Source organism: Anguilla rostrata, chromosome 19, assembly GCF_018555375.3.
Source record: "Anguilla rostrata isolate EN2019 chromosome 19, ASM1855537v3, whole genome shotgun sequence".
Lineage (NCBI taxonomy): Eukaryota > Metazoa > Chordata > Actinopteri > Anguilliformes > Anguillidae > Anguilla > Anguilla rostrata.
This window is the reverse complement of record NC_057951.1, coordinates 2,703,258-2,714,606: the sequence shown is the minus strand read 5'-3', so window position 1 is coordinate 2,714,606 and position 11,349 is coordinate 2,703,258. Positions and strand designations below refer to the sequence as shown.

The window sequence follows — 11,349 nt, the reverse complement described above, 5'->3', positions numbered from 1 at the left end:
GCAGAGCACGCTGATCACATTTAAAACATGTCACATGAGCGGGAGGAGCAGCAGAGCACGCTGATCACATTTAAAGCATGTCACATGAGCGGGAGGAGCAGCAGAGCACGCTGATCACATTTAAAACATGTCACATGAGCGGGAGGAGCAGCGGAGCACGCTGATCACACGTCACATGAGAGGGAGGAGCAGCGGAACACGCTGATCACATTTAAAACATGTCACATGAACAGGAGGAGCAGCAGAGCGCGCTGATCACATGTCACACGAGTGGGAGGAGCAGCGGAACATGCTGATCACATAAGTGGGAGGAGCTGCAGAGCGCGCTGATCACATGTCACACGAGCGGGAGGAGCAGCAGAACGCGCTGATCACATGTCACACGAGCGGGAGGAGCAGCGGAGCGCCCTGATCACATGTCGCACGAGCGGGAGCAGCCGCGGAAGACAAGCGCTTCGGCTACGCTGCAGTCCCGCTGATTAAATCTCATTCGCCGCAGGTCACAGCGGCACCGGTGATCGCCGTGACGCACAGAACTCAGAGACCGCTTTCATTTGGGCCCGCGAACCCGCCAGAACCCAGCACAACTTATCAGGGGCTCCTCTGTGGACCAGCGTCTGACCGGCGAGCAGGTTCCCAATACAAACTGCTTTACGTGAAAATTTGTTCAAAAAAGATCAATAAAGAGTTAAAAACACAATAATAAAAAAATGCATGAATAACAGGAACAGCAATCGAAAATTAACTAAACAAAACTACGTTTAATGAAAGTCCAGTGTGCAATGTAGGCTTTAGAATAATATGTCAAACGCATTGCGGTTTTGGCGTGGATAATGTACGGTAATCCGAAGCTGAGAAAGGAGAGGAGCTGAACGCTTTTGTCCTCCTTCGCATTGCATGCATTAGCGTGAGGTATCGCGTTCCATTGATCCGGTAGAAATAACGCACGCCATCATAGCGCATGCAGAACTCGCCAGGCCTTCCAGCGAAGGTTGAAACGAAGACGTTCCCTTCCAATCCCCCAAAGGCAAAAGCGAATTAAACGCACTCTCGGCACGCCACATCTGTCTCTGCGACCCCCTCCCAATCACAGAGCCCTCCCCCCCCCCCCCCCGCCCCCCGCCGCCACCCCCATCCCCCCCCACCCAGCAGGCCCTAGGCAGAGGAAATTGATGATGTCACTGTGATCTCTAAGCTCCGGTGGGATATCGGGCGGGTGGGGGGAGGGGGGGTCAGAGGAGACTTAGCGTTGTAAAGCCTCATTTGCAGCTGGACCCCCCCTTTGAAGAGAAGGTTATTTGGAATTTTTTTTTTTTCTTCATAATTCTAAGTCAGTGTTCTAGAACACCACTGCCTTCAGACACCAGCAGCGATTGTGACATCAGCATTAGAATGTTCTGTTAAGAACATTCTACTCGCACCTTTGTGACATCACACCTTAAAGGACCTTAATCGAGGGTTCCGCAGGGTCACCCGGTGTCGCTTTTCCTTCACAGGCTCATTCTGACGGGCGCGCCCTGGCCTGTCCCTGTACCTGTGCCCACCAGCGGGTACACGCTGTGAGTCTCCAGACCTCACAGACGGCTGGGCAGGGGCACGGGCAGCCTGGGGCTGGAGCGGAGCAGGGGGCAGCAGCAGCAGACACTGTGCCATTTGTCAGTGGGGGGGTGGGTGGGGGGGGGGGGAGACACACGATCTGACAACTGTTTCGAGAGAAATTCAGCCTGATTACAGGGTGGGTTTATGCTCCTTGCAGCGAGGCTATTGGCAGCTGCTTCTGGAGCCCAAATGGAGGGGGTTTTCCGTCAAGACACATTCACAAAGGTTCCAACAGGATCAACATGAATGTGACCTTACAGGAAAAATATTCACAAGCCACTCAATGGTGTGCATGTGTGAACCCTACATATTCTCTCTCTCTCTCTCTCTCTCACACACAGGCAAACCTATAGCACACGTATACACAGACACATACACACGCAGGCACGCACACACTCACGCACACACACACACATGCACACAAACACACACATGTGCACAGACATGTACACACGCACACACATACACATGCATGTACACAGACACACACACATATACACAGGCACTCACACACACACACACATACAGTAAACAGGTGTGCCTTGGCCTCACGTTCTCCCTCCCTACCCATCATGCACTGCGGCCGGGCCTGTCCGGCCCGCGTTAAAAACGTCCTCTTTGCGGTTAATGTGCGCTCACGCGACTTCCTGCCTTCCTCTGACCGCAGCTTCCTGCCTTCCTCTAACCGCAACTTCCTGCCTTCCTCTGACCGCAGCTTCCTGCCATCCTCTGACCGCGACTTCCTGCCTTCCTCTGACCGCGACTTCCTGCCTTCCTCTGACCGCGACTTCCTGCCTTCCTCTGACCGCAACTTCCTGCCTTCCTCTGACTTCAGCTTCCTGCCTTCCTCTGACCGCAGCTTCCTGCCTTCCTTTGACTTCAGCTTCCTGCCTTCCTCTGACCGCGACTTCCTGCCTTCCTCTGACCGCAACTTCCTGCCTTCCTCTGAGCACGGCTTCCTGCCTTCCTCTGACCACAGCTTCCTGCCTTCCTCTGACTGCGACTTCCTGCCTTCCTCTGACTTCAGCTTCCTGCCTTCCTCTGACCGCAGCTTCCTGCCTTCCTCTGACCGCAGCTTCCTGTCTTCCTCTGCAGTCTCCAGTCTTATCCAGAAAGGGCCAGTGTGGTTGCACACACCTGATTCTGATTCCACTAATCGCGGTGCTTAGCAACGACTCCAGTGATTGATTAGTGGAATCAGGTGTGCGCACCCACACTGGCCCTTTCTGGAACCCCAGCTCTAAAACATGAAAAGCACCTAAATTAAGAAAAAATTAACGGCTTGTTCAAATTCTGGGATTGCTGCTGAGTTGCAGTATCGGAGGTTGCCATAGCCACCCAGGCTCGTCCACTGAGTCCTATCTGAAAACCTCCCTTGGACAGAGGGCATTCTGGGAAACCTGGGTCACCTCCCAGTGGAAACTACTTACAGTTCCGCAAACCTTTACAGGAAACACTGTGCGATGAGTGTTATTAATATAATGAAAGTTTAGGTTAGATACGTTTCTAGTAAATGATGGGATTATTCGGTAAAACTAGATTCTGTTGCTTATGTCTCGAGCTATCCTATTCTTGTTAAATTGTTAAATATTATATGTAATATTTCAAAGACTGTAAATTATACATCATAAATTCAGTTTCTTCTGAAATGGTGATACACTCAATCATCTCAGTGTAATATATCAGTGCAGAAACATTCTTCCTTTTATGCCACGTTTTTAAAAAATCATCCTATGGAAGTGGTTGCGGTTGCAACAATCACAAATTAATAACTAGTCGCGTACCCTTTCGCCGTCTCAATAAAAACGCACAAATCAAGCAGAATTTTTAAGTGATGATATGTTTTGCCTCGTTAAAGCTGGATCATAGCCCGTAAAAAGGGGTCGTAAATTTAACGACGCAAACTTTTGAAAGGCGCACACGTGCGAAGACACGCCAGTCTCCGCAGGCAGCTGTCTCTGGAGGGGGGGGGGGGGATTTCCATGTACTTTTCTCCCTTTCAGTCACAGCAGCTGGGGGAAGTTTACGCCCGACGCACAAATTTATAGACTGTCTGCTCGGCTTTATTCAAAACAAAAGCGCCTCATAGCTGCGCTGAGAAAAAATAAATAAAAATGCGACGCTTATCAAACGTCCTGTCTCAGCGCCAGCCGTTAATGCGGCGAACAACGTCGAGGGGAATTCAGCCACTGGAAATAAAAAAAACCGCTTTAATCTCGCCTCGCGTGTCGGGAAGACCTCGGAAATAAAACGAGCGAACTTTTTAATATCATTCACTTAGGGGGGAGAAAGCGGAGACTCTCTGGACACCAAAAAATGAACGTTCGACAGCGGCTCATAAACACGCGCTGAAAGCAAATATCAATCACGTCCCATCAGGAGAACAAAAAGAAAGAAAGAAAAGAAATGTGTGTGTACTTTTAACCCTTCTACAGCAAACCGCAAATGTTGCATTTCGACAGAATAACTTGTGAAGCCTCACGGGATGGACGATAAACTTCATAATACGTAACAAAGTGAGATATGATGGAATCCTCCAACCCCCCACCCCCCACCCCCCAAAGAATACAGTTCTTCAGAAGGCTCCGCAGACTTCCTCAACAGCCAGTCGGTTAAAAAATACTTCACTTTCCGAAGATATTTTGCCTATACTCTCGCAGTTCATCAACGACACGTCCCAGACATTCAGACAGCATAGTGAGATCGTATGTAAGATCTCCAGGGGAAATGCTGAGGAAGACGTCTTTTCGTCGTCCTGAAGGTGCCTCAAATGTGACAGCTGACTTGGTGTGTTTGAATTGTCCAATTAAAAACGAACGGGATCATATTGCCCAGAGAATACTGATAATACAGTGATTGAGAAATGAAATCCAGGCTTTTTTTTACAATACATTACAGGCATTCAGCAGACGCTCTTATCCAGAGCGACTTACACTGCATCCATTTATGCAGCTGGATATATACTGGAGCAATGCAGGTTAAGTACCTTGCTCAAGGGTACAACGGCTATCGGGGAATCGAACCTGCGACCTTTAGGATACAAGACCAACTCCTTAGCCGTTACGCTACACTGCCGAACCACGCGGCGTGCGCTCGACGGTAGAGCTCGCTGGAAAACAACATTTCGGCTTTTCCAGGAGAAGAACCTCTCGGAGGGGTCTGCCGTTACCCGCCCGTCCCCGCTGAGGCCAGCAGACGGGATCGCGATTCCCGAATCGGTCTCCGTGGCGGGGCCCTTCACGCCGCGGAGAATGACACTTCAGAAGCGAAGGGAAATGAAAAGACTCCGATTCGTCCAATAACCTGGAGCGGGAGGGGAGGGAACGGGCTGGACGGGCCTGTTTGTTTTTGGACAGAGTGGTGTAGCACAGTGGGTAAGGAACTGGGCTTGTAACCGAAAGGTCGCAGGTTCGATTCCCGGGTAAGGACACTGCTGTTGTAACCCTTAAGTAAGGTACTTAAACCGGAATTGCTTCAGTATATATCCAGCTGTATAAATGGATACAATGTAAAATGCTATGTAAAAAAGTTGTGTAAGTCGCTCTGGATAAGAGCGTCTGCTAAATGCCTGTAATGTAATGTTTTGCGGAGTCAAGAGGGTCGGTGTTTGCGGTGCGAGGGGTGTCCCGTGACTGGGGGAGGTTCAGGCTAACGGGGGGGGGCAGGTTAGTCGGCATGGAAACAAGAGGGAGAAGACCTCGATTGCTGGATACACCATTAATTAGTTAACGGGGGCGGTTCGAGCAGATGGAAAACACAGGCCACAAGGAGAGCGCCCACGAAATGCAAGAAAGGAAAATAAAGCACTTTCCAAAAATCTGGGTTAGGCGATGGTATTTTAGTACCGAGCCCTCCTCTGTCGCTTCGACGGAACACAAGGGCTGTTTGTTTCATGGCAACCGACGGCAATTCTGAGTATTCCGACCGCAATTTCGAAAGTTAAGACTTTCTGGGGTTTTTTTTTTTTTTTTTTTAAACACACAGGTCAAATATATATCTTCTTCAACAGGAAAAAAAAAAAAACATATGCCTACCAGATGAACCTGGATTACACACCGCCCCTCCTCCCCAATTTAAAAAAAAGAAAGAAAAAAAGAAAAATTCCCACCGACAAAATAGTTTAAACTGTCGGAGAAAATCTGTCGGAGGTGCTGTTCAAAATCACAGCCCTCTCTGAGGGGAGTGCAGAACGCCCGATTCGTACCTGAGTGTTATGGTTTCCCTGCCCTTGTGGCTGCTTGTGGTATTGCAACATTGGTTTTTATTATCTTCCTAATAGGAAATTGGTGTCACCTGGAAGGGGTCCTACTTAGGGGCTCGCTCTCTCTCTCTCTCTCGACCGCCGTGCCGACCTCATCACTTCGCGCGGTCCTTCGCGCACGTTCGACCCACGAGCGTCTCTTCAGCAGGGATTCGAACCATCATTTACCATTCACTCCAGCTGGTCGTGAATGGTAAATGGACTGCATTTATATAGCGCTTTTATCCAAAGCGCTTTACAATTGATGCCTCTCATTCGCCAGAGCAGTTAGGGGTTAGGGGTTAGGTGTCTTGCTCAAGGACACTTCGACATGCCCAGGGCGGGGTTTGAACCGGCAACCCTCCGACTGCCAGACAATCGGTCTTACCTCCTGAGCTATGGCGCCCCCGTCGTGAGTTCCCGAAAGGAACCCCCATCCGCTCGCAGTTTTTGAAAAGACGCGCCATCCACACAAAGGGAACGTGCTCATCTTATTTAGCCTGGGCCGCGCGGGGCGACGTCGCAGTCTGTGGTGATGTCTACATACGCATCCCCAACCCCAGTCCCCACCAAAAGCCAAACTACAGTGGCCTGGGAGGCCAGACAGTGCGCTACACTAGCATAAGCGTAGCTAAGCTAGCCTTGTTTTTTTTGCTCTCATTGACTCCCGTGATGAAATTCCAATATTTACCCAAGTCAGGCACATAACAGACTTCACAGGTGAAACGTATGCGTGTGTGTCTGTGTGTGTGTGTGTGTGTGTGTGTGTGTGTGTGTGTGTGTGTGTGTGTGTGTGCGCACCTTTCACTAGCAGTGCCTTGCAGCGAAACAAGGACGATAATTTGCTTCCAAATAACAAAAATGGATGATCTAATCAGCACAGAGGTAAAAAAAAACACCCTTGTACGCCAGTTCCATCTGCGATATTTTATCCGCCATCTGCGTCCAGTTGCTCTCCTTGCTGTTATTATGATTTTTGGGTTACGATGCTGCAGAATTTTTTTTGTGCTTTCTGCAGAACGATCTATTTCCCCGCCGGCCGGAGAAATTCCCCCTTCTCCCAGAAAGATGGCCTGGGGGGGGCCGTCGGGCCCCAGCTCAGAGACCACGCCCGTTTCCCGGGGATGGGGGGGTTCGATCTCGCCAAAATAAAAGCGCGCGGTTTCGTTCGAGGGTCCCCGTAAAACGGAAGAAGTGGTTAAGACGTCGGGGTCACCGCCCCCGCTCCTCCGGGAAGTAATCGCGAATAAACGGACTGCATTCGGTAAATGGAACTGCATTTATATAGCGCTTTTATCCAAAGCGCTTTTACAATCGATGCCTCTCGTTCGCCAGAGCAGTTTAGGGGTTAGGTGTCTTGGCTCAGGGACACTTCGACACGCCCCAGGCGCGGGGGATCGAACCGGCAACCCTCCGACCGCCAGACAACCGCTCTTACCTCCTGAGCTACGTCGCCCCCTAGTGTTCGCGTCCTCCGCTGCGGTGCTTTTGTTGAGGCCCCGCCCTCGGCGTGTTGAAGTGTCCTTGAGCAAGACACCTAACCCCTAACTGCTCTGGCGAACGAGAGGCATCAATTGTAAAGCGCTTTGGATAAAAGCGCTATATAAATGCAGTCCATTTACCATTTAGGCCGAAATGGGCGTTTTTCCGGATGGTCGTCCTGCAGCGGCAGTTAGCTCGGCTACCTGCCGCCGGGACACGGATACAGCAGACAAGACCGCGCGTCTTTAGAGTCAACCAAAAATCGACTACCGCGCCGCTGTAGCTGCGGCCACGCTGTCCCCGTGGAGGGAAAGGGCTTTCGCAAAACATTACATTACATTACAGGCATTTAGCAGACGCTCTTATCCAGAGCAACTTTTTACACAGCACTTTACATTGTATCCATTTATACAGCTGGATATATACTGAAGCAATGCAGGTTAAGTACCTTGCTCAAGGGTACAACGGCAGTGTCCTTACCCGGGAATCGAACCCACGACCTTTCGGTTACAAGCCCAGTTCCTTACCCGCTGTGCTACACTCCGCGGACCTCTCAGGTTTCCTCGGCCGGTAAGCCCTTAACGTCAGGCAAACGGACCGGATATGACCGTGCGCCTCGGAAAAATAAACAATCTTTGCGGCAACGACAGAGCAGAGCTTCTGGGCCAGTAATGAATACCTCTACGTTAGTTAGGGCACTGTGCATAAGTCCTTCCTGATGATGAGAGGTTTTTTTTGTCATTTGTGCGATTAAGATCTGCTTAATTTAAAGCGTTTTGTTTTAAAAATCGAATTCTGTTTTTAAGTAAAATGCAATTTCATTGTAAATGTACTTCTAACACTGCCCGGTGCTGGAGGAGTGCATAACTCCCTACCCTAACCCTAACCCTAACCGCAACCCCAACCCTAACCCTAACCCTAACCCTAACCCTAACCTTAACCCTAACCCTAACCCTAACCCGAACCTTAACCGCAACCCCAACCCTAAACCTAACCCTAACCCTAACCTGAACCTTAACCGCAACCCCAACCCTAACCCTAACCCTAACCCGAACCCGAACTGCAACCCCAACCCTAACCCGAACCCGAACCGCAACCCCAACCCTAACCCGAACCGCAACCCCAACCCCAACCCCAACCCTAACCCGAACCTTAACCGAAACCCCAACCCTAACCTGAACCGCAACCCCAACCCTAACCCAAACCCTAACCGTTTCAGTGTTAAACAGTGAATCGCTTGGATGCAGCATTACTGCATATCATCTTGCACATTCTGGAATGCATGACTCAGCCGAGCAATGCCGGAAAGGCATTTGATACACTAGCCGCACCGAACAGAGGCAGGCTCTCAAAAACCTTAAGCGCCAAGAATATAACGTTTCTCTTCACATTCAGATCATACCACAGCCTAATACTGCTCTGCATTGCTTTCTGAGAATCGGTGAAATGGCCAACGTCGTGAAAAATGTGACCGTTAAATTGTAAAAACGAAAACTTTGGCCGATCCCCCCCGCCCGGGGGGAGGGGCGACATAGCTCAGGAGGTAAGACCGATTGTCTGGCAGTCGGAGGGTTGCCGGTTCAAACCCCGCCCTGGGCGTGTCGAAGTGTCCTTGAGCAAGGCACCTAATCCCCACCTGCTCTGGCGAATGAGAGGCATCAACTGTAAAGCGCTTTGGATAAAAGCGCTATATAAATGCAGTCCATTTACCATCTAAGACACAGTTCCTAGAGACAGCCCCAAAGCAGCACATCACTACATCTGAAGCACTGAAGAATCTCTCTCTTTTAAAAAAAAAAAAAAAAAAACCTCACTGTAATGAAAAACACTGAACTTTCAACCAGCACGTTGAAAACAGGCAAGAGAACACAAAACACAAAATGCAATTTAGTGAAACCTTTTTAAAGTTGCACAAACATGCAGTAGGCTACAGTTTTAGGCACGTGTGTTATGTTATTTTTTTTTTTATGACTGCTATTCATTTTTTTTACATTCAAAATACATCCTTCCGTATTATGACACTTTGTAAATCACCACTTAGGTGAAAATGTTTGTTGGAAATTCGCCATGTATTTTAACAATGGGCTGCGCGCCCCTGCTCCCCGTTTCGACAAGACTTCACGGGGCGACCGCCGTGATACGGCCCGACGCACCTGTCCGAACCCTAACCGGTCCTGACGCGCGAGAACAGGAGCGTCTGCTCGCAGCTAGCCCAACAGACACGCGCGGACACGTTCAGCAGGCAGGGGGAAGCGACCGTCGGGGTACGCCCAATAATTATTCAGCAAATTGACGCTTCGCGCTCCACCCGAAGATCTCTGAGCCGAACCGAAAACTAAACCCAGAATTCTCATTGTGAACAACAACAAAAAAAAGCAATTTTCTAATGAAATGTTAATAGAAAATTTTACAAAGATGGCTCAACCAGAGGAAACACTTTCAGAATTAGACAGATTATTCACTTTGCCTATTGAATCTTCATTTTGCAAACTGAATTTTCACTTTGGACTTTGGCTAATTCTCACTAACAAAACCTTCTTCACAGTGGGACGCCTGCTCAGACACGCAGCTCAGACACGCAGCTCAGACACGCAGCTCAGCACAGTCCGTGGCTCCACGGTGGGGCTCTGCTCAGACACGCAGCTCAGCACATTCTGTGGCTCCACAGTGGGGCTCAGCTCAGACACGCAGCTCAGCACATTCTGTGGCTCCACGGTGGGGCTCAGCTCAGACACGCAGCTCAGCACAGTCCGTGGCTCCACAGTGGGGCTCTGCTCAGACACGCAGCTCAGCACAGTCTGTGGCTCCACGGTGGGGCTCTGCTCAGACACGCAGCTCAGCACGGTCTGTGGCTCCACGGTGGGGCTCAGCTCAGACACGCAGCTCAGCACGGTCTGTGGCTCCACGGTGGGGCTCTGCTCAGACACGCAGCTCAGCACGGTCTGTGGCTCCACGGTGGGGCTCAGCTCAGACACGCAGCTCATCACGGTCTGTGGCTCCACGGTGGGGCTCAGCTCAGACACGCAGCTCAGCACAGTCTGTGGCTCCACGGTGGGGCTCTGCTCAGACACGCAGCTCAGCACGGTCTGTGGCTCCACGGTGGGGCTCAGCTCAGACACGCAGCTCAGCACAGTGTGTGTGGGGTTAGGGTGCGGCGAGGCTCACCTTTGTGGGAGAGGCGCAGCCTGGGCTGGCCGTGCCGGGCCGAGTCCACCGACCCCGACGCCGCCGTCCAGACCGCCAGCAGAACCAGAGCCGCGAACGGCCCCTTCCTCGCCCCCCCGCTCCTCCTCCTCTCGTGGGCGGATCCGTCCATCCCCGCTCGGGCCGCTCGCTCTCTCTCGCGCTCCCCGCGCCGGCCACAGGGGGGCGCTCTCAGTCCCGCCGGCCCCCGCGGGCGCGGCTACAGTCCATCCGAGGGAGGGAGCGTGTGCGTGGGACACCAGGGAGGGAGGGAGAGAGAGGGAGGCGGGGGGGAGGGAAGATGGAGTTTGGCGACGGGCCGCCTGCCGCGCGTGAGTCACTCTGCCCGAGGCGTCCGCTAACCCTCTCGCTGGCTCGCTCCGGGAATCGCCCGCCGAATCGGATCCTCGCCGGCCGTTCGCGGGGCGGGGGGAGCTGGAAGGTCTGGGGCGCGGGCGTCGTTCCCCCCTGGCGCTTCGCGCCTCTTCACCCCTGGGGACGGTGAGCAGGCCCCACCTAACCCCTAACTGCTCTGGCGAATGAGAGGCATCAATTGTAAAGCGCTTTGGATAGAAGCGCTATATAAATGCAGTCCATTTACCATCCATTTACCCTCCGCGTTGCCTGGCCTCCTGGCTCTGCTGTCTGTGCTGGCTCTGGTGTCTGTGCTGGCTCCGCTGTCTGTGCTGCAGCCTGCTCCGTCGGCTCTGGCTCAGCGAGGGACCCGCCCCGCCTCGCTCCCCTCCGCGTGCCGCCCAGCCCGCCCGCTCTCCGCCCGCTCCCTCCCTCCCTCCCTCCCTCGCTCGCTCGCTCGCTTGCTCCGGCCGCTCCCAGCCCTGGGCTGC

At 52.0% G+C, this 11,349-nt stretch overlaps 1 protein-coding gene across 1 annotated transcript in view; it reads right to left on the bottom strand.

Moving 5' to 3' along the window:
• Positions 1–10,775, bottom strand: part of LOC135246028 (semaphorin-3E-like) — a 40,522-nt gene extending 29,747 nt beyond the window's left edge. The window contains exon 1 of the mRNA XM_064319520.1: positions 10,487–10,775. Coding sequence (XP_064175590.1) covers positions 10,487–10,637 — 151 coding nt within the window. The 5' untranslated portion in view covers positions 10,638–10,775. The remainder of the gene's footprint in view (positions 1–10,486) is intronic.
• Positions 10,776–11,349: the final 574 nt, after the last annotated feature.